The 24,034-nt window shown below is 43.2% G+C and overlaps 1 protein-coding gene across 4 annotated transcripts in view; it reads left to right on the top strand.

Moving 5' to 3' along the window:
- The window catches only part of LOC139550653 (adenylate cyclase type 1-like), a 53,713-nt gene extending 29,998 nt beyond the window's left edge, over positions 1-23,715 (top strand). The window contains exons 5-19 of one of the 4 annotated variants that reach the window (XM_071361671.1): positions 1,691-1,818; positions 3,486-3,644; positions 3,833-3,974; positions 6,091-6,246; positions 9,564-9,797; positions 9,975-10,072; positions 13,632-13,716; positions 14,634-14,723; positions 15,703-15,977; positions 18,097-18,226; positions 18,660-18,776; positions 20,344-20,490; positions 20,584-20,682; positions 20,887-21,126; positions 21,288-23,715. In XM_071361671.1, coding sequence (XP_071217772.1) covers positions 1,691-1,818; positions 3,486-3,644; positions 3,833-3,974; positions 6,091-6,246; positions 9,564-9,797; positions 9,975-10,072; positions 13,632-13,716; positions 14,634-14,723; positions 15,703-15,977; positions 18,097-18,226; positions 18,660-18,776; positions 20,344-20,490; positions 20,584-20,682; positions 20,887-21,126; positions 21,288-21,725 — 2,538 coding nt within the window. In that variant the 3' untranslated portion in view covers positions 21,726-23,715. Of the gene's footprint in view, positions 1-1,690; positions 1,819-3,485; positions 3,645-3,832; positions 3,975-6,090; positions 6,247-9,563; positions 9,798-9,974; positions 10,073-13,631; positions 13,717-14,633; positions 14,724-15,702; positions 15,978-18,096; positions 18,227-18,659; positions 18,777-20,343; positions 20,491-20,583; positions 20,683-20,886; positions 21,127-21,287 lie in introns of those variants that run through there. The other 3 variants (XM_071361672.1, XM_071361673.1, XM_071361674.1) reach the window with 3 other exon arrangements.
- The last annotated feature ends 319 nt before the right edge of the window (positions 23,716-24,034 follow it).

Raw genomic sequence — 24,034 nt, forward strand, 5'->3', positions numbered from 1 at the left:
TCAAATTGTATTTGTATATCACGTTGATACAACACATGCATTTCAAGGTTCTTAACAAATCAAATCAAAGGCATAAGGACATAACAATTCAAACTGTAGGACGAATTGCAAAATGTGACATATGTATGTTTATAGACCATTTATAGATTATGACATATGTATGTTTATAGACCATTTATAGAGTATGACATATGTATGTTTATAGACCATTTATAGAGTATGACATAGGTATGTTTATAGACCATTTATAGAGTATGACATAGGTATGTTTATAGACCATTTATAGAGTATGACATATGTATGTTTATAGACCATTTATAGAGTATGACATATGCTTATAGATGATTTGTGAAGCATATATGTGATGCTTATGAAGCCTTTATGTATGCTATATAAAGCCTTTATAAGTTGTACTCTGTTTAAATTGGGACCGGATAGGTCATAGTGTATTTGCACATTGTGCATATTGTAAATGGATGCACAAGACCCAATTCAGATGCACAGATTTTCATACAGTATGTTAACATACAGTATGTTCCCTGAATGGCTTGCAGTGGTTCTCAATCCTGGTCCTGGGGACCCAAATGGGTGCACGTTTCAGTTTTTTCCCAAGCACTACACACCTGATTCAAATCCTCAAAGCCTGATGATGAGTTGATCATTTGAATTAGCTGTGTAGTGCTTGGGAAAAAACTAAACGCGCACCCCTTTGGGTCCCCAGGACCAGGATTGAGAACCACTGGCTTAGGGGAATGGATATTAGATAGGGAGGGGTTGAATATGAGATAGAGGGCACCAGGCAATCTAACATCGTAGGTCTGGCATACTGCTCTGAATATTAGAAAGCTTATGTGTATACACAGTGGCCAGTTTATTAGGTACACCCACCTAGTACCGGATCGGACCCCCCTTTGCCTCCAGAACAGCCGGAATTCTTTGGTGCATGGAAACGTTGCTCAATTGGTTTTAATTGAGCAACCATTACACCACTGCCACCAGCCTGTACCGTTGACACCAGGCAGGATGGGGCTATTGACTCATGCTGCTTACGCCAAATCCCGAATTTGCCATCTGCATGACGCAACAGGAACCGGGATTTGTCGGACCAGGCAATGTTTTTCCACTCCTCAATTGTCCAGTGTTGGTGATCGCTTGCACACTGGAGCCGCTTCTTGTTTGTAGCTGATAGTAGTGGAACCCGGTGTTGTCGTCTGCTGCAATAGCCCATCCGTGACAAGGATTGACGAGTTGTGCGCTCAGAGATGTCGTTCTGCACACCACTGTTGTACCTCTCCGTTATTTGCCTGTTTGTGGCCCGTCTGTTAGCTTACATGATTCTTGCAATTCTCCTTCAACCTCTCATCAACGAGCTGTTTTCGTCCAAAGGATGTCCTGGATGTTTTTTGTTTGACGCACCATTCTCGGTAAAAGCTAGACACTGTCATGTGTGAAAAGCCCAGGAGGCCGGCCATTTCTGAGATACTGGAACCAGCGCGCCTGGCACTGACAATCATACTACGCTCAAGGTTGCTTAAGTCACTCGTTTTGCCCATTACAACATTCAATCGAACAGTAACTGAATGCCTCGATGCCTGTCTGCCTGTTTTATATAGCACTCTTTCTCTACTCTCTCTCTCTCACTCTCTCTCTCTCTCTCTCCCTCTACCCCGTCTCTGTCTCTGATTGACAGGAGAACCACTGCAGGCGTATAAAGATCTTGGGAGACTGTTACTACTGTGTGTCAGGTCTGACCCAGCCCAAGACTGACCACGCTCACTGCTGCGTGGAGATGGGCCTGGACATGATCGACACCATCACGTGAGTCTATAGGTTTCTGGTAAACACTCACTCAGTCATTGCTAGCACCTTGGAACGTAGCGCTGCGGCATTTGTCTCTCCATGACGTCCTGTTCTTGGCCAGGTCCCAGGCTGATGTGATGTTATGTCCCAGGTTGTATAGGTCGTCCATGGTTAACACATCACCTGTCTGCTAAATGAACTGGTGTAGCCCACAGACATTTGGCATAGCCAGATCAGGACCTAACACAAGGACAACTCAGAGTATGCTATTCTGTTCTTCTGAAATAGAGTACATTTTCTTCATATCATGCTTCTTTAGACCTGTCTAAAATAAATAATGGAGTTATTGTGAAGGTGTAGGCTATCTTACGTGGGTTTATTAGACTTTAAAAATGTAGCTGTTCCAGAGGTCTGCATCAGTGTCTTGTAGGCTGTGTGTGGAAGCCAGGGGGATGCTAAATGTGTTTACATAATTAACGGTCAATTACCATGAGACCAACATTTTGTGACTGCCACAGCCCTAGGTACAGACACATTGAGTTGTGATGGACACCATATCACATAGCTCTTTATGGCTCTGTGGAATGAGCCTGCTGCATGGCTTTCAGCCATTATATTGATTCATTTGGTTTGACCAGGGATAAAGGCCCAACTGAAGACTGGGGATATTTTGCTATTCTATTCTTCTCATCTAAACCACAGTGGTTCAAGTGAGTCCAGGCTGAAGGATTCCTTAGTGGGATTGTCAATGGCTGCTATGAATACATGCCAAGACTGCAGATAGAGTTGAGAGTGGAATCTCATTTGAGGGCGCGGGAATGGAAATGTATTTGGATGCTTCCTTATGAAGCGTGAAAGTGTTTGTCTCATTTGCATGTCCTGCACAATTTGGAGAAAGAAGAAAGAGCTCAACACTTCAAAAAGCTTTATCCCATCCCGTGTTAAATGCATGGCCATGGACTTGGTCTTATATGGCTCTATGTGCACAAGGCCACACAGGATGTCAGTATTCATAAACAGACAATATAGGACTATACACAGACACATAGAGCTACAATGCACAATGAAAACACATGCCTTTTTATGTTAACGCTAGATTCATATGCATGTTCATTTATATTCCTATTGGTGACCAGTGTAGCATTTTTCCCTGTTTATTTTAGAGTCTAAAGATTGCTCTTAAATCTCACCCTGCTCCCTCCATACGGGTGGAATTTTCCTCTGTCTGCACTCTTACATTATTTTAAAAAAAGTAAAAAATTGTTTAGTATCCGGAGTAGCAACCATTTTGTCCTTCTGGCTTATCTCCCCAGAACATGTGCACTTTTTCTTCCAGAGAGAGAGGGAGGGAGGTTAGAACTCAGCTGCCTGGCCTTTCTATATTATTAGGTGAAGAGGAGCAGCACCATTTATCATGGAAGAATAACATTTGTGGAATTTATGACATTGCCTGCTAAGGCAATAAATTATTTGTATACAGGAATGCTATAGTACACACAAACATCTACTCGTATGCACACACTCACACACACATGCATGCAGGCACACTTAGGGACTTGGCACTTGGCTGGCAGGCAGGTACACACGCACGTACGCAGGCATACACATATACACACACAATCACACACACATACACACAGTATCAATGTTTTAATATTGTAATGACTCTCATCATGCACCTGCAGGTCGGTAGCGGAGGCCACCGAGGTGAATCTGAACATGCGTGTGGGTCTCCACACGGGCCGGGTTCTGTGTGGGGTCCTGGGACTGAGGAAGTGGCAGTATGACGTATGGTCCAACGATGTCACACTGGCCAACGTGATGGAGGCAGGGGGACTGCCTGGGTTAGTACCAGTTACCACCATGCCAAAATCTACTGTCCCAACTTCACACACAACAACTTCACACACAACACAGGCTGTGAGCTGCGCCTCTGGAGCAATTAGGGGTTAAGGGCCTTGCTCTAAAGCACAACGACAGTAGGTAGCACCACATGAGGCTGACTCTGTTTGTGTTTCTCCTTCTCCACCAGGAAGGTCCACATCACCAAGGCGACCCTGGACTCCCTGAATGGAGACTATGAGGTTGAACCAGGCAACGGTCATGAGAGAAATGCCTTCCTCCTCAAACACCAGATCGAGACCTTCTTCATTGTGCCAACTCACCGACGGAAGGTGTGTTTGTGTCTACGTACGTGTGTGTGTGTGTGTGTGTGGTGTGTGTGTGTGTGGTGAGTGTGTGTGTGTGTGTGTGTGTGTGTGTGTGTGTGTGTGTGTGTGTGTGTGTGTGTGTGTGTGTGTGTGTGTGTGTGTGTGTGTGTGTGTGTGTGTGTGTGTGTGTGTGTGTGTGTGTGTGTGTGTGTGTACAGTATGTGAGATCTTCTGCATGGGAGTGTGTATGTGTGTGTAGGATTAGAGGTGTTTGTATGTGTGTGTGGGGATGAGTGTTTATGTGTGTTTACATTATGAAAAAAGTAAAAATAGACACATTTTAGGACACAGATCTCATTTGGTCTTATAGTAGTTAACTTAGGTTCAGTGATGACATCTGTGGAACATGAAGTAAGCCTACTAGCTAGCAGTAGTCTAGCCATTAGGATTCCTGGTTTTTACCCAGGCAGCCCGGGTTCAACTCCCGGTATGGGAACTCACACTTTGGGCAGCAGGTAGCCTAGTGGTTAGAGCATTGGGCCAGTAACCGAAAGGTCGATAGTTGGAATCCCTGATCCGACAAGGTGAAACATCTGTCGATTTGCCCTTGAGCAAGGCACTTAACCCTAATTGCTCTAGAGTCGCCATTGATAATGGCTGACCCTGGCCGTGACCACACTGTCTGAGGGTGTCTCAGGGGGAGTTGGGATATGCAAAAAACATATTTCTAATTCACACATACGTATCAATTGTACATGTGTGAAATTTGAAAAATATAAGCACCCACCAAATTATTACTAAATGATTATACTAGCATTCTTAGTTGGACTAGGAAACACAGTATGGGACATAACCTTGGGCATACTTGAACATTTTCTTGGATATACAGTACTCGACATAACATTGGATATACTTGGAAATACATACATGAACTGCACATAACCTTGGCATACTGTACATGGACAGATGCAGTGAGACTGCCAGAAGTTAGGATCAATTTTAAGTCCAGATTTAAAAAAGACTTAACCTCTCATTAGCCTGCATTTTCATCTTAATAGGTCTGGAAAGACAGTACTTTAGTGCTGTAGTAATGTAGGCCTACATGTTCCATATGCTGTGTGTATATTAGAAAGTGTTAGGTACGTTTTCATTGAGTTGTCACTCCCTCACGTTGGTAGGGTTTTTCAGATGAGATGGGTTCCCTTAGTCTCGCTGATGTTCTGTAAGTGCTGTTATTGTGTAGTGGAAACATCTAGGAGCAACAACGGCTCAGCCGCAAAGTGGTAGGCCACACAAGCTCACAGAACGGGACCGCCGAGTGCTGAAGCACGTAAAGATTGTCTGTTCTCGGTGACAACACTCACTACGGAGTTCCAAACTGCCTCTGTAAGCAACGTCAGCACAAGACTGTTCGTCGGGATCTATCTATCTCCTCTCCTGCTATCTCCTTCTCCTACCCTACCCTCGTCTTGCAGACTTTATTAGGTCTGGAGAGAGGATCTGACTTCCTGATGCCTGACGCCTGTGTATTTATTATATGCTGCTTGGCTATTCTAATGGTACACTGTAAAGAAATGAACACAGTCTGGTGAGGTGCTGAGTGCTGACTAGCGGAAGATAAATGAAACAGTCAAGGCTCTTCAGCCGAAACGTTGGCTAATAAATCTACAAGGAAGGAGAGATGAGTGCACAACTTTTCTTTAGCAATTGTGCACTGTTATCCACCAGGTTTCACATGATGTAAAAGTGTATGTATGTGGATCCTTACATGAACCTTTACAGCAGTGTCATAGTGTCTCAGAGGGCCGTCCAACCACCCTGTCTTCTTCTACTCTCCTCCTCTGTGAGTGGTGGGACCCTTGACTAAGGTTGTGGCCCAAATTACTCTCAATGAAGTCCACCACTTTTCAACAAGTGCACTAAATAGGAAATAGGGTGCCATTTAAGACACAGCTTTGGTTAATCCTCTTAATAGACACACCGACAGCTCTACTTCATCTAAGAGAAGAGAGAGAAGAGACACAGTTGTGTGTTTGTGTTTGTGTACTGTAATCTGGGTTGAAACCATATCTACTGAAGTGTATCTCCTGTATCATAGTGTGTATCTTAACACCTGCTCTCACTGCTTGTTTGTTGACAGATATTCCCAGGATTGATTCTCTCGGATATAAAACCTGCCAAAAAGATGAAGTTTAAGACGGTGTGCTACTTGCTGGTGCAGCTCATGCACTGTAGGAAGATGTTCAAGGCAGAGATACCCTTCTCAAACGCCATGAACTGTGAGGATGGTGACAAGGTAAGGGCTTTGTGTGTGTTTGGGGATGTGTGTGTTATGTAAGGGAGTGTAGAGACAGAGAAGTTGTATGTGTGTGTATACATGAAATGTGTTTTTGTGTGTGTACATGCATGTGTGTGTGTTGTGTTAGGGAATGTAGAAACAGGGAGAGGCGTTGTATGCGCACGTGTGTACGTCTGTGCACATGTGTGCGTGCGTGCGTGCAAGTGTGTGTGAGCGTGCGTGTGTTTGTGCGTGCGTGTGTTTGTGCGTGCAAGTGTGTGTGTCCTCGATGAGGACTCCCAGCCACCTAGACTTAGTTGACCTTCATCAGCTTACTTTCAAATCCTGTGGTAATCTGGCTAAGTGTCAGTGTGTTTACTTGACCTGCTATTCTTGTGAAGAAATCCTGAGGTCTGGCTACAGTTCAACTCTGGCTCAGGGTATTTAAATGCAGATGCTCAGGGTATTTAAATGCAGATGCTCAGGGTATTGAAATGCAGATGCTCAGGGTATTTAAATGCAGATGCTCAGGTCTGTGTGGGTGTGTGTGGAAAAAGGAGGTGTAGGATAAGAACCAAATGAATATTGCACTTTCAGATAAAAGCATGAAACTTGGTACACTCACCTACCTCTATGTGGTTACACTTATGTAATATGTCATAGAGCTGTGACTATGTAAAGTTCATGCAATCATCTCTAACAGTTTGAAACTGTTTCCATTTCCTTCGTGATAACCCTGGATGAAAACATGTAGACATAGACAAGACAATACACAGGAGAGGAAAAGGACAAAGTGTAAATATACTCGACACAGAATGAAAGATTAGGATTCAGGCCACACACACACTCTCTCCAGGTTGTTGGAAATGACACAGACTCGGGGAGAGAAATAGAGAGAGAGAGATAGAGGGTGACGGGAGAGGAGGAAGGAGAGAAAGGATGAGTGCGCTCAGAGCAGGCGTGGGTGTGTGATGTGATGACTGTCCTATGCTCCCCAGACCATCTCCAAACGATTGGGTCATATGCAGAAGTTCACATTCTGTGGGGAATATATTACAGTGGGAGATAGAGAGGAAGATAGAGAGACACATAGAGAGAGAGAGAGACAAAGCAAGAGAGAGAGTGGGAGATAGAGGGAGAAACTGAAGAGAGAGACTAGAGAGAGAGAAAGACGGTAGAGGAAAGGGGTGAGAGACAAGCTTTTAACATAGACATATACATACTCATTAGCATAATGAATGCACACACACCTCCGAAACAACCAACAAAAAGCGAGAGGTGTTAAAGGATGAAGGATGATGAGGATGAAGTCAATGGGGTGTGTGTTAACCTTCCGCAACATTCGTCATTCACTCTGTGGCCCCCCTGTCCCCATTATGAAGCCACTCTCTCCAGCCTCTCCTTGCCTACTCACTGGCTCTCACACTGTGATACTGATGTCTGTACAGCTCAATGGCTTTCTGCCTTCATCCAGGAAGACTCACTCAGGCTACGTCACAAATGGCACCCTATTCCCTATATAGTGCACTACGAAGGGAATAGGGTGCCATCTGGGATGTATCCTCCTTCTCTCTGGTGTTAAATCACTGCTTCTGCGCTGCTGCCCCACATAGCGTACTGTACAATAATGATACTTACTTCCTATGGACACTTAAGAAAAGGGTGTTTAGTTGGGTCAGAGAATTAATGTTAGCTGTAGAGGGAATAATGAATGTTAACTGTAGAGGGAATAATGAATGTTAACTGTAGAGGGAATAATGAATGTTAACTGTAAAGGGAACAATGAATGTTAACTGTAGAGGGAATAATGAATGTTAACTGTAGAGGGAATACTGAATGTTAACTGTAGAGGGAATAATGCATGTTAACTGTAGAGGGAATACTGAATGTTAACTATAGAGGGAATAATGAATGTTAACTGTAGAGGGAATAATGAATGTTAACTGTAGAGGGAATACTGAATGTTAACTGTAGAGGGAATACTGAATGTTAACTGTAGAAGGAATTATGAATGTTAACTGTAGAGGGAATAATGAATGTTAACTGTAGAGGGAATAATGAATGTTAACTGTAGAGGCAATAATGAATGTTAACTGTAGAAGAAATACTGAATGTTACTGTAGAGGGAACACTGAATGTTAACTATAGAGGGAATACTGAATGTTAACTGTAGATGGAATACTGAATGTTAACTATAGAGGGAATAATGAATGTTAACTGTAGAGGGAATAATGAATGTTAACTGTAGAGGCAATAATGAATGTTAACTGTAGAAGGAATACTGAATGTTAACTGTAGAAGGAATACTGAATGTTAACTGTAGAGGGAATATTGAATGTTAACTGTAGAGGGAATACTGAATATTAACTGTAGAGGGAATAATGAATGTTAACTGTAGAGGGAACAATGAATGTTAACTGTAGAAGGAATACTGAATGTTAACTGTAGAATGAATAATGAATGTTAACTGTAGAGGGAATAATGAATGTTAACTGTAGAGGGAATAATGCATGTTAACTGTAGAAGGAATACTGAATGTTAACTGTAGAGGGAATAATGAATGTTAACTGTAGAGGGAACAATGAATGTTAACTGAACTGGAGAGGGAACAATGAATGTTAACTGAACTGGAGAGAGAACAATGAATGTTAACTGAACTGGAGAGGGAACAATGAATGTTAACTGGACTGGAGAGGGAACAATGAATGTTAACTGGAAAGGGAATAATGGATTTTTTGTTTGTTGTGTGAAGTTAAGCATTTATTAAGTTGATGTCAGTTATTGACAAATGTGAAGTCAAGTCAACCACAATGATTGATTTAGTTTCATTGCCCTTTTTGAATACAATTAGAACAAATCTCTTCTTACTCCAATGTCAATATTGCTGTTGAATGGTTTGTGATATACAGTACGTGCTAAATAGGGTTGTCACAATACCAGTATTGCGATACTCATAAGTATCGTGGCAAGGAAACAAAACATGAGATAGATTTAATTTCTTGAGTAAAAATGCCCTAATGTTTGAAACAAACATTATTATGTTGTCATCCAGAGTCTTAAAAATATATATATATATATAGCACAGAATATTTTACTTAAAGTAGGTTTTTAAGGTCCAAAGATTTTCTTCTGCTTTGTGTTTTCTTTTTTGGCATGGAAAATCAAATATTGCGATATTGCGATACTGGTATCGTCACAACCCTACCTACATGCAGTTAGATTTAAACTTTCTCTACCCCGCAGTGATCCTCAACAATAGACAGTAAAAGCCCCGTAGTATTTTTCCTCCAAGCTCCATTGTTTTGAACAGCTGGTATCAAACCCTCTGAACGTAGTTAAGTCAGGACTCCGTTTCCCACAATGCTGTGCCACAGCGGAGGGCCCTGCGGACGGCTCCAGATAAACTGCGGAACCGGACTTCGGTGTCAGCTAACGTGACCCAGGCCAGCCCGGGCACGCGGGTCAACCGCTACATTGGTCGTCTGATCGAGGCGAGGCAGACAGAGTCGGACACAGCTGACCTCAACTTCCTTACACTCATGTACAAGTGCTCTGAGCGCGAGCAGAGGGTGAGTTACTGTACTGCACTTACAACATACATGTACACACACACAACTGCAAACTCTGCAACATAAGGAATAAAATTACTTTTGAATCGGACTCTTTCATAGACATTACATCCATGTCTGCTTTATTAATTGTTTTGCATATATCTGAGACATCCCTCTCTCTGGTTTCTCTGACAGTACCACCAGCTACAGGATGAGTACTTCTCCAGCGCTGTAGTGCTCTCTCTAATCCTAGCTGCCTTGTTCGGCCTTGTCTACTTTCTCATCATCCCACAGTATGTATTAGATTATTAGAGGTGTCATCCTACCACAGTATGCATTAGATTATTAGAGGATATCATCCTACCACAGTATGTATTAGATTATTAGAGGATATCATCCTACCACAGTATGTATTAGATTATTAGAGGATATCATCCTACCACAGTATGTATTAGGTTATTAGAGGTGTCATCCTACCACAGTATGTATTAGGTTATTATAGGATATCATCCTACCACAGTATGTATTAGATTATTAGAGGATATCATCCTATCACAGTATGTATTAGATTATTATAGGATATCATCCTACCACAGTATGTATTAGATTATTAGAGGATATATCCTACCACAGTATGCATTAGATTATTAGAGGATATCATCCTACCACAGTATGTATTAGGTTATTAGAGGTGTCATCCTACCACAGTATGTATTAGGTTATTAGAGGTGTCATCCTACCACAGTATGTATTAGATTATTAGAGGTGTCATCCTACCACAGTATGCATTAGATTATTAGAGGATATCATCCTACCACAGTATGTATTAGATTATTATAGGTGTCATCCTACCACAGTATGTATTAGATTATTAGAGGTGTCATCCTACCACAGTATGTATTATATTATTAGAGGATATCATCCTACCACAGTATTAGATTATTAGAGGTGTCATCCTACCACAGTATGTATTAGATTATTAGAGGATATCATCCTACCACAGTATGTATTAGATTATTAGAGGATATCATCCTACCACAGTATGTATTAGGTTATTAGAGGTGTCATCCTACCACAGTATGTATTAGATTATTAGAGGTGTCATCCTACCACAGTATGTATTAGGTTATTAGAGGATATCATCCTACCACAGTATGTATTAGGTTATTAGAGGTGTCATCCTACCACAGTATGTATTAGGTTATTAGAGGATATCATCCTACCACAGTATGTATTAGATTATTAGAGGATATCATCCTACCACAGTATGTATTAGGTTATTAGAGGTGTCATCCTACCACAGTATGTATTAGGTTATTAGAGGATATCATCCTACCACAGTATGTATTAGGTTATTAGAGGTGTCATCCTACCACAGTATGTATTAGGTTATTAGAGGATATCATCCTACCACAGTATGTATTAGATTATTAGAGGATATCATCCTACCACAGTATGTATTAGGTTATTAGAGGTGTCATCCTACCACAGTATGTATTAGATTATTAGAGGATATCATCCTACCACAGTATGTATTAGGTTATTAGAGGATATCATCCTACCACAGTATGTATTAGGTTATTAGAGGTGTCATCCTACCACAGTATGTATTAGGTTATTAGAGGATATCATCCTACCACAGTATGTATTAGGTTATTAGAGGTGTCATCCTACCACAGTATGTATTAGGTTATTAGAGGACATCATCCTACCACAGTATGTATTAGGTTATTAGAGGTGTCATCCTACCACAGTATGTATTAGGTTATTAGAGGACATCATCCTACCACAGTATGTATTAGATTATTAGAGGATATCATCCTACCACAGTATGTATTAGGTTATTAGAGGTGTCATCCTACCACAGTATGTATTAGGTTATTAGAGGACATCATCCTACCACAGTATGTATTAGGTTATTAGAGGATATCATCCTACCACAGTATGTATTAGATTATTAGAGGTGTCATCCTACCACAGTATGTATTAGGTTATCATTCTACCACAGTATGTATTAGGTTATTAGAGGATATCATCCTACCACAGTATGTATTAGATTATTAGAGGATATCATCCTACCACAGTATGTATTAGGTTATTAGAGGATATCATCCTACCACAGTATGTATTAGGTTATTAGAGGATATCTGACAGCAACTCATTCTGTAGCTCTCTCTCTCTCACTCTCTCTCGCTCTCTCTCTCTCTCTCTCTCTCTCTCTCTCTCTCTCTCTCTCTCTCGGTCTCTCTCTCTCTCTCTCGGTCTCTCTCTCTCTCTCTCTCTCTCTCTCTCTCTCTCTCTCTCTCTCTCTCTCTCTCTCTCTCTCTCTCTCTCTCTCTCTCTCTCTTTCACTTTCTCCCTCTATCTCTCTCTTTCATTTTACTATATGATGTCTGACAGCAACACACGCTCTCTGTAGCTCTCTCTGTAGCTCTCTCTGCAGCTCCCTCTGCAGCTCTCTCTGTGTCTCTCTCTGTATCTCTCTGCAGCTCTCTCTGTATCTCTCTCTGTATCTCTCTGCAGCTCTCTGTATCTCTCTCTGTATCTCTCTCTGTATCTCTCTGTATCTCTCTCTGTATCTCTCTCTGTATCTCTCTGCAGCTCTCTCTGTATCTCTCTCTGTATCTCTCTGCAGCTCTCTCTGTATCTCTCTCTGTATCTCTCTGTATCTCTCTGCAGCTCTCTCTGTATCTCTCTCTGTATCTCTCTGCAGCTCTCTCTGTATCTCTCTCTGTATCTCTCTGCAGCTCTCTCTGTATCTCTCTCTGTATCTCTCTGCAGCTCTCTCTGTATCTCTCTCTGTATCTCTCTGCAGCTCTCTCTGTATCTCTCTGTATCTCTCTGCAGCTCTCTCTGTATCTCTCTGTATCTCTCTGCAGCTCTCTCTGTATCTCTCTCTGTATCTCTCTCTGTATCTCTCTGCAGCTCTCTCTGTATCTCTCTCTGTATCTCTCTCTGTATCTCTCTCTGTATCTCTGTCTGTATCTCTCTGCAGCTCTCTCTGTATCTCTCTCTGTATCTCTCTGCAGCTCTCTCTGTATCTCTCTCTGTATCTCTCTGTATCTCTCTCTGTATCTCTCTCTGTATCTCTCTGCAGCTCCCTCTGCAGCTCTCTCTGTATCTCTCTGTATCTCTCTGCAGCTCTCTCTGTATCTCTCTCTGTATCTCTCTGCAGCTCTCTCTGTATCTCTCTGTATCTCTCTCTGTATCTCTCTCTGTATCTCTCTCTGTATCTCTCTGCAGCTCTCTCTGTATCTCTCTCTGTATCTCTCTGCAGCTCTCTGTATCTCTCTCTGTATCTCTCTCTGTATCTCTCTGCAGCTCTCTCTTTCCTGCTTTCATTTTACTGTATGATTTATTTATTTTTGTGACCAAATGTTTATTTATTTAGTCTTTTTTTATGGGCGGGTGGGGTGTGGGTATTACTGGTACAATATAGAAATTCATATAATTTTATATTCAGTTCATATTCACCTGTGGGCTGCCACTCAAGAAGAGAAAACTTTTTAAAAAGGTACATAAATACAAAGTATTGATCATTATGATCATATTACAGAGTTAACTAATAATAATAATACATTTAAAGGAAAATAAACAAAAAGAAGTGAGCCTCCACACATAACCTCCCGTCAACCCCAACCCCACCCCTTCTCACCCCTCTAACAACTAGGGTTGCTTGCCATCCCCCCCCCCCCCCCCCCACCACAGAACACACTATATTTTTCTCTTTTGATCTGCTGCCTTTTCAGTTGACTTCCACAGGCTCTGTCCACTAACTCTCCCCCTTCTTCTCCTCTCTCTCTCCCCTCTTTCTTCCACTCTATTCCTCCTCTCTCCTGCTTCTGTCACCAGGGGAACAGTGGTTCTGGTCCTACTGGTCACCTGCATCTGTTTCCTAGTAGTTTGTATCATGTACCTGCATGTCACTAAATTACAGGTAAATGCCTGCTTGATGCCTTGGTCACCATCTGATTTAACATGTCGTTCTTTTACTTATTCACTCACTCACTTTTTTGACTGGCTCATTAGCTGTAAGTAGTTTTCCTTGGGTAGGTCAAGTGGCCATGAGAAACTCTTGGCTCAAGCTATAAGTAATTTGTGATAAGTTAGTGCTGGTAAATTTAATTTATCAAATATAAAACATTTCAGCTTAAATAGGCAAATATTCAATTATTTTTTCATAAGTAGTCTATAATGGGAATCTGGTGTATGTAAATTGATGTCAATGGCCTTCAGAAAACTTTGCAAATCACACTCAGTTTTCCTTCAAACTCAATGCTAAGTCTATTAATTTCAGCTTTCGTTGAGGTTGACAGTTTTACTTTTTCCAACTTTCCCAAACCCCTCAGCTAATATTATACAAATGTAATGTCTTTTCAAATTAAAATTCTTACCAGTCTCCCTCCCCTTTCCTCCTTAATCTCTTTCTCTCTCTGTGTCTATCCTCTTTCTCTCTTCTCTTCTCTCTTCTCTCTCTCTCTCTCTCTCTCTCTCTCTCTCTCTCTCTCTCTCTCTCTCTCTCTCTCTCTCTCTCTCTCTCTCTCTCTCTCTCTCTCTCTCTCTCTCTCTCTCTCTCTCTCTCTCTCTCTCTCTCTCTCTCTCTCTTCTCTCTCTCTCTCTCTCTCTCTCTCTCTCTCTCTCTCTCTCTTCTCTTCTCTCTCTTCTCTCTCTCTCTCTCTCTCTCTCTCTCTCTCTCTCTCTCTCTCTCTCTCTCTCTCTCTCTCTCTCTCTCTCTCTCTCTCTCTCTCTCTCTCTCTCTCTCTCTCTCTCTCTCTCTCTCTCTCTCTCTCTCTCTCTCTCTCTCTCTCTCTCTCTCTCTCTCTCTCTCTCTCTCTCTCTCTCTCTCTCTCTCAGTGTTTTCCAGGGTGCCTCACCATTCAGATCCGTACCGTTCTGTGTGTTCTCATAGTGCTCTTAATCTATGCTGTAGCCCAGGCCTGTGTGGTAAGTAGGGTTAACAACATGGCACTAAACCACCTATACTCATTATATTCATTGCAGTACTCTTGAACACATGAATGTAAATGTCATGTCAATCAAATATGCAAAGAACCAACCTTTGAATTACTGCTCGAGAGGTATTAACATTTGCCATATTTGCCTTCTCTTATTTTATTTTATTTTCTATTCTCTCCTCTCCGCTCCTCTCCTATTCTATTATATCCTCTCCTCTCCTCTATACTCATTTCCTCTCCTCTCCTCTTCTATTCTCTCCTCTTTTATTCTCTCCTCTCCTCTCCTCTACACTCCTCTCCTCTCCTATCCTCTACCCTCCTCTATACTCCTCTCCGCTCTTCTACACTCCTCTCCTCTACACTCCTCTACACTCCTCTCCTCTATACTCCTCTCCTCTCCTCTCCTCTCCTCTCCTCTCCTCTATACTCCTCTCCTATCCTCTACACTCCTCTCCTCTCCTCTACACTCCTCTCCTCTATACTCCTCTCCTCTCCTCTACACTCCTCTCCTCTCCTCTACACTCCTCTCCTCTCCTCTACACTCCTCTCCTCTATACTCCTCTCCTATCCTCTACACTCCTCTACACTCCTCTCCTCTCCTATCCTCTACACTCCTCTCCTCTCCTCTACACTTCTCTCCTCTCCTCTATACTCCTCTCCTATCCTCTACACTCCTCTCCTCTCTATACTCCTCTCATATCCTCTACACTCCTCTCCTTTATACTCCTCTCCTATCCTCTACACTCCTCTCCTTTATACTCCTCTCCTATCCTCTACACTCCTCTCCTCTATACTCCTCTCCTCTCCTCTCCTATCCTCTCCTCTCCTCTCCTCTCCTCTCCTCTCCTCTCCTCTCCTCTCCTATCCTCTCCTCTCCTCTCCTCTCCTCTCCTCTCCTCTCCTCTCCTCTACACTCCTCTCCTCTCCTCTCCTCTACACTCCTCTCCTCTCCTACGTTTTTCTCCCAGGTGGGCTGCATGCCGTGGCTGTGGGGTAGTGCCTACCACTCCAACAGCTCCATCGTCAACATGGATACAGCAGGCCCGCTACGAAGCTTCAACCGTACTTTGATGGAGCTGCCGTGCGACGGTGCCCGCTACGCGTTCTTGTCATGCGTTGTGGGCACGCTGACACTGGCGCTCTTCCTGCGCGTATCCTGGATGCCAAAGATGGCACTGTTGCTCCTCCTGGGGGTGCTGTATGTCACTGTGCTGGAGCTCAGCGGATTCAGACGCACCGCGAGGTAAGAGAGAAGACAGAACATACACACACACTGTCGGGTGAAAGAGAGGATACACACATTTACTAGGGATGTGTATCTTTCCCTTTCAAGATGATTCGATACGTATCTAGATACATGGGCTCCGATACGATACAGGAACAATGCATTTTAGTTCGGTTCAAACTGAATTCGGTGCGATTCAGTTTGATTTTTAATTTTACATTTTTTTTGAATTTCACCTTTATTTAACCAGGTAGGCTAGTTGAGAACAAGTTCTCATTTGCAACTGCGACCTGGCCAAGATAAAGCATAGCAATTCGACACATACAACAACACAGAGTTACACATGGAATAAACAAAACATAGTCAATAATACAGTAGAACAAAATAAGTTTATATACAGAGAGTGCAAATGAAGTAAGATAAGGGAATTAAGGCAATAAATAGGCCATGGTGGCGCAGTAATTACAATACAGCAATTAAACACTGGAATGGTAGATGTGCAGAAGATGAATGTGCAAGTAGGGATACTGGGGTGCAAAGGAGCAAGATAAATAAATAAATACAGTATTGAGGTAGGTAGATGAGGTAGGTAGATAGATGGGCTGTTTACAGATGGGCTATGTACAGGTGCAGTGATCTGTGAGCTGCTCTGACAGCTGGTGCTTAAAGCTAGTGAGGGAGATATGACCCTCCAGCTTCAGAGATTTTTGCAGTTCGTTCCAGTCATTGGCAGCAGAGAACTGGAAGGAAAGACGACCAAAGGAGGAATTGGCTTTGGGTGTGACCAGTGAGATATACCTGCTGGAGCGCGTGCTACGAGTGGGTGCTGCTATGGTGACCAGTGAGCTGAGATAAGGCAGGGCTTTACCTAGCAGAGACTTGTAGATGACCTGGAGCCAGTGGGTTTGGCGACAAGTATGAAGCGAGGGCCAACCAACGAGAGCGTACAGGTCGCAATGGTGGGTAGTGTTTGGGGCTTTGGTGACAAAATGGATGGCACTGTGATAGACTGCATCCAGTTTGTTGAGTAGAGTGTTAGAGGCTATTTTATAGATGACATCACCAAAGTCGAGGATCGGTAGGATGGTCAGTTTTACGAGGGTATGTTTGGCAGCATGAGTGAAGGAGGCTTTGTTGCGATATAGGAAGCCGATTCTAGATTTAATTTTGGATTGGAGATGCTTAATGTGAGTCTGGACCAGACACCTAGGTATTTGTAGTTGTCCACGTATTCTAAGTGAGAGCCGTCCAGAGTAGTGATGCTGGACGGGCGTGCAGGTGCGGGCAGTGATCGATTGAATAGCATGCATTTAGTTTTACTTGCGTTTAAGAGCAGTTGGAGGCCACGGAAGGAGAGTTGTATGGCATTGAAGCTCGTCTGGAGGTTAGTTAACACAGTGTCCAAAGATTCAAGAACGATTCGATGCAATTTGTTGTTGCATAAACACATTCATTTTCCATTCTCCATATAAAAATTATCATATAAACAGATTTTCTTTAAGCAAAACTACCAAAACGATTGCTGATGGTGAACCTGAACAATCAAAATAAAATCAATTGTAAGCCACGTTAAGCAGGTGGGATATAGCCACATGAGAGTTGGGTCTCCATTAGTCTCCAATAACCTATCAATTGACATGGGTTGTCACATAACTAATAAAGCCTAATACCACACAAGCCATTTTAGCATTTGAATGCTGAAGGTGCCGTTCAGATTTGCTAAATCAGAAACAGGCCGCCTACCTCCTCGCGTTGGTCAGTGCGCGAAGCTGGCACAGTGCACAGTTTGACCAGGCTACTGATATTCCATAGGGTTGTTCTCGGCATTTAAAATGACATGTAGATCAATGACTGTCAACACAGTCAACACAACACACTGAAGAAGAGGACGCATCAGTTGGTCTATCCACATCTCCCCACTTCCCCTATTAATTTATGATGTGGTACAGTCTTACTGTGTACCTAATTATATTGCTGACTTCTCTGTTGGTTTGTCCAACAGTGATGGGGTCCATAGCGTTATTTCTCTGTGGGGGTGGAGGGGTGTCTTCCCATGTACTTAAACTCCCCTTTTAATGAATAATGTGGTCAGTCCTTTTGTATATGTTGCTGATGTCTCTATTGGTTTGTCCCACAGTGGGGGGTCTAATCTCCAGATCCGGGGCTATGAGCCCATCCTATCCCTGCTGCTGTTCACCAGTGCCCTGGCCCTCCACTCCAGACAACTGGACCTCAAACTACGACTGGACTTCCTTTGGGCCACACAGGTGTGTGTTTCTGTGTGTGTCACTGTGTGTAACAGCCAGTGCCAGGCTATTGGCTGTTAAAGCTGCGGGCAGAGTGGTGGTGTCTGATATTGGAATGTTGGTTAGGATAGGACAACGATAGGTCTCTAGTAGGGGCTGGCTTTAGGTTTGGACCATAGAGATCCTATTACATTGCTATATAATATTCTAATTCTAATTCTATGGTTTGGAACTTATAGCTATTGGTTCTACCTAGTGCTCCTTGTCCATAACGTCAGGCTAACACAGTGCCTCAGTCATGTAGTACATTTAGAGCTTTTACTGACACCTTGTGGTAAGAACTTCGAATTTCAGGCTTGAGTTGTACTGTGGGTTGAATATAATGTTCCAGTTTTATTCAAATTAGTATATGGCATTTGTTCGTGCGTGCGTGCGTGCGTGTGTGCGTTGTCAGGCAGAGGAGGAGAGGGATGGCATGGAGAAGGTCAAGCTGGACAACAGGCGGATTCTTTTCAACCTGCTTCCAGCTCACGTGGCTCAACACTTCCTCTTGTCCAACCCCAGAAACATGGTGAGTCCTATGGACGGACGGACGGACAGGCGGATAGACGGACAGACAGAGGCAGGCAGACAGACAGACAGCATTGATGTTTCATAAAGGATATAACCCCTCAAAGTCTAATAGGATTATTGATATCTTGTCATACAGTGAATTCGGAAAATATTCAGACCCCTTCCCTTCATCCACATTTTGTTACATTGCAGCCTTATTATAAAATGCATTAAATCATTGTTTTCATCATCAATCTACACACAACACACCAAAATGACAAAGCGAAAACAAGTTTTTAGAAATGTTTGAAAATGTATTAAAAATAAAAAACAAAAATACCTAATTTACATAAGTATTCAGACCCTTTGCTATGAGACTCGAAATTGAGTTCAGGTGCATCCTGTTTCCACTGATCATCCTTGAGATGTTTCTACAACTTGATTGGAGTCCACCTGTGGTAAATTCAATTGATTGGACATGATTTGGAAAGGCCCACAGTTGACATTGCATGTCAGTGCTAAAACTAAGCCATGAGGTTCAAGGAATTGTCCATAGAGCTCAGAGAGATAATTATGTTGACGCACAGATCTGGTGAACGGTACCCAAAAATGTCTGCAGCATTGAAGGTCCCCAAGAACACAGTGGCCTCCATCATTATTAAATGGAAAAAGTTTGGAACCACCAAGACTCTCCTAGAGCTGGCCGGCTGGCGAAACTGAACAATCGGGAGAGAAGGGCCTTAGTGAGGGAGGTTTACCAAGAACCGATGGTCACTCTGACAGAGCTCCAGAGTTCCTCTGTGGAGATGGGAGAACCTTCCAGATGGACATCCATCTCTGCAGCACTCCACAAATCAGGCCTTTATAGTAGTGGCCAGACGGCAGTCACTCCTCAGTAAAAGACACATGACAGCCCGCTTGGAGTTTGCCAAAAGGCACCTAAAGGATTCAGACCATGGGAAACAAGATTCTCTGATCTGATGAAACCAAGATTGAACTTTTTGGCCTGAATGCCAAGCGTCACGTCTGGAGGAAACCTGGCACCATCCCTACGGTGAAGCATGTTGGTGGCAGCATCATGATGTGTGGATGTTTTTCAGCAGCAGGGATTGGGAGACTAGTCAGGCTTGAGCGAAAGATGAAAGGAGCAAAGTACAGAGAGATCTTTGATAAAACCTGCTCCAGAGAGCTCAGGAACTTAGACTGGGATGAAGGTTTACCTTCCAACAGGACATCGACCCTAAGCACACAGACAAGACAACACAAAAGTGTCTTCATGACAAGTCTCGGAATGTCTGGAATCGCTGCCAAAGGTGCTTCAACAAAGTACTGAGTAACGGGTCTGAATACATATGTAAATCTAATATTTCAGTTTTTTATTTGTAATAGATTTGCAAACATTTCTAAAAACCTGTTTTTGCTTTGTCATTATGGGGTATTTTGTGTAGATTGATGAGGAGGAAAAATTATTGAATCAATTTTATAATAAGGCTGTAACGTAACAAAATGTTGAAAAAAGTCAAGTACAGTGCATTTGCGAATGCACTGTATGTATGGCCTAAGGGTGATTATCTGTTCTCCTATAGGATCTGTATTACCAGTCCTATGCCCAAGTCGGAGTGCTGTTTGCTTCCATCCCCAACTTCAATGATTTCTACATTGAGCTGGATGGGAACAACATGGGAGTAGAGTGTCTGAGACTACTCAATGAAATCATCGCTGATTTTGACGAGGTGAGGCCCTTTCGGCTGCTACAGTTAACTTAACTGGGAGAATGTGTTCTATTCTTCTGTGTATGGCTGTGAATCTTGTTTATTTTTCCTCAGCTCATGGATAAAGAATGCTATAAGGACATTGAGAAGATCAAAACCATAGGCAGCACCTATATGGCAGCTGTGGGTCTAGTCCCCACCATCGGAACAAAGGTGTGTGTGTGTGTGTGTGTGTGTGTGTGTGTGTGTGTGTGTGTGTGTGTGTGTGTGTGTGTGTGTGTGTGTGTGTGTGTGTGTGTGTGTGTGTGTGTGTGCTTGCGCATGTTTAATAAATAAATAAAAATATGAATATAACAAGGACAATGAATGAATGTGATTATGACATACAGTATATATATTTTTACTTCCTTTCTACAGGACAAAAGATCTGTCTATGATCACCTGAGCACAGTTGCAGACTATGCTATTGAGATGTTTGATGTGCTGGATGAAATCAACTACCAGTCATACAACGACTTTGTCTTGAGAGTGGGTATCAACGTGGGTCCGGTGGTGGCGGGTGTGATCGGGGCCAGGAGGCCTCAGTATGATATCTGGGGGAACACAGTGAACGTGGCCAGTCGCATGGACAGCACCGGAGTCCCTGGCAAGATACAGGTACCGTATTAAATTAGGAGTTATGTTTGAGGCTTGATGATTGGCCCGGAGTAGATTGGTGTTGGTGAGTAAATCTCATTGTATGACAGTGGTTTAATCTCTCTCTCCCTCTCCCTCCCTGTCTCTCTCTTTCTCTCACGCTCCCTCCTTTCCTCCCCAAGGTAACAGAGGATGTGTACCGTATCCTGGGGGATAACTATGACCTGGTGTGCCGGGGGAAGGTCAGCGTGAAGGGTAAGGGTGAGATGCTCACCTATTTCCTGGAGGGCAAGGTCCACAGCGCGGGCTGCGCCACCACCTCCTCCGTGGTGCGCTCTGCCAGCCTGAACCGCCGCGCCCACTCCTGCGGCAAGGCCAGCGTTCCCACCAAACTGGGCAGTGTCAACTCTGTCGCCAGCTTCACAGTTCGCGCCAGCATGGTTAGCCTCGGTGGCACGGGTAACAGCAGCTCTAGCCCCAGTGTCAGTGTCAGCATCCACCCCATGCCATGCTTGCCCTCACCCTGCGTGCCCACTCTGGGAGAGGAGGATGAAGAAGAGGAGACAGATGTAGATGTGGGAGGAGTGGTGGTGGAACGGGTGAAAGAATTGGCGGTGTAGGGAGGTGGACAGAAGAAGTGCCGCACTGTTGTAAACTTGAGTTCCAGACCTCCCCGTCCTGGGCTATCACATCCGTCAGGAGTCACTGGGGGTTCCACTAAAGACTGAACCAGGGTCTCCTGTGGGTAAATGGTACACTGGGATACTGGGACAGCCCACTGCACAATGGAGGGATGCTCCTCGAGGAGTTACCTGTCTCTGAGGATGGTCAGACTGGACAACTGGACAATCACACCTAGGATGGCCGCACGGATAAAATAATGTAGACTTGATTGAGTTTGTTGTTACATAAATAGTGACTTGCCACTGTTTGCAACCAAACACAATCAACTGAAGAATTCCGGCTTCCAGCATTGGAATATCAGGCTCCTGGTGACATGACCAGGAGTGTGAGTGAGTGTGGCAGCCAGGTGATAGTGTGTCATCCCTCTGTGTGTGAACACTCCCAACAGGGGGACATGCACAAAGCACAGCCCAGTATTATCCACATAAAAAGACGGAACTTTTTATGTCTTCTTCTCTGATTATGCCAAGGATTCATTCCATCCTTCAAGGTGTAATAGGCTATTTTTCGTGTACTGTAAATACGGTATGCATGCAAATGTGTATTCATACACAAGTATTTATATGTGTGTATGCATGTGGGTGTTCGACCTTAAATCTTAAATGAAATAGCACAAATACAATTTTTATACATTCAAAGAGTCCTCAACATCTCAAAAGGCTTTTGACACAACGTCTTTAGTAGTGCATGACCTGTTAGTGCTGGTCTGGACTGGTCTGGTTTCCTGTCGAGTGTAAACCAAAGCAATGAGCTCCTCTAACATCCTGTTGTTTATTACTTCGTCCTTCACAAAAGGAGCACTACTACCGTCTAGGTTTCTGGCTTTTTACAGCTAGTCATGGTCAGGGGGGTCAAACACTCAATAGTCAAGATATATGGTTTACTGCATATGACATATTTTAAGTCTCATGGATCCAAACAAATAATCATGGCTGTTTAGTAAGACTGTTTAGAACCAGAATGGTCTGGTTTTAGATAAGGGTAAGTCACGTAGTGTTACATTTCTAATGTAGGGAACCAGGTACAACACACACACAGTCAGACGTAGCTTTGTTTGCATCCATAAACTTGTCGAGTTGTGTATTGATCAAGGCTTGTTATTCGTCCATTGCTCTGCCCTGATAGAGATTATGTGTGGGGGTGTGTGTCCTGTGTCGGCTATACACGCAGCAGGCTGTAGCCAAGGCTTTGAAGGGACAGGGAGGTCGGTAAAATAGGCATTGGGTAAGGTGAGTTGGCTTTGACCCACAGAGCGATGCCCTCATCCTTGAGTCCCCGATGTGTGCTATAGAACTTTAGTTAATGCCAAACCTGGAACAGTCACTCTTACGCACAACCACCAACACATACGTATGTATGCTCGCACACACACACACACACACACACACACACACACACACACACACACACACACACACACACACACACACACACACACACACACACACACACACACACACACACACACACACACACACACACACACACACACACACACACACACACTCACACTCACACTCACACTCACACTCACACTCACACTCACACTCACACTCACACACACACTCACACACTCACACAAATAAAGCAATATTCTGCAAATACGTACAGACTTAGCACCATCTGTGGCAGCTGTAGAATCACAGTGTTTCCAACTCCCATGCTGTAGACTATGACCATTAGATAGAGAGATGACGACTTTCCCTTGATCTGCAAAAATGTAAATACATCAAGTTTCAAGTATTTTGCCTTACTTCTATAAACGCTTACAGTGATTGAAAAATGCCTTTTTAGCGCATCACTTTGATACGCAGAATTTTGTAAATAAATGACTACTACAGCTGTAAACAACGTTGTATCTTGTACAGTGTAAAGTTGGGTTATCTCAGATTTTGTAATAAACACACTTTATTGATGTACAAAATACATTTACTTTGTTGATATGCGTGTGCAAGTGTGTGATGTAGGAATTAGGCCAAGATTCAGCAATTCTGCCATTCCGAGATGTCAAGTCATGTCCTTGATGAGGTTACCCCTTGATAGGCATGTCGTTTGTCCCTCAACGAAATCTTCAAATCACCTTTCAAATCAGGACCACCATGGTCCAAGTGGATGTAGTTTACACTATATATACAAAAGTATGTGGACACCCTTTCAAATTAGTGGATTCGGCTATTTCAGCCACACCCATTGCTGACAGGTGTATAAAATTGAGAACACATATATGCAATCTCCATAGACAAAC

The sequence above is a fragment of the Salvelinus alpinus genome, chromosome 23 (assembly GCF_045679555.1).
Source record: "Salvelinus alpinus chromosome 23, SLU_Salpinus.1, whole genome shotgun sequence".
NCBI classification, from domain to species: domain Eukaryota; kingdom Metazoa; phylum Chordata; class Actinopteri; order Salmoniformes; family Salmonidae; genus Salvelinus; species Salvelinus alpinus.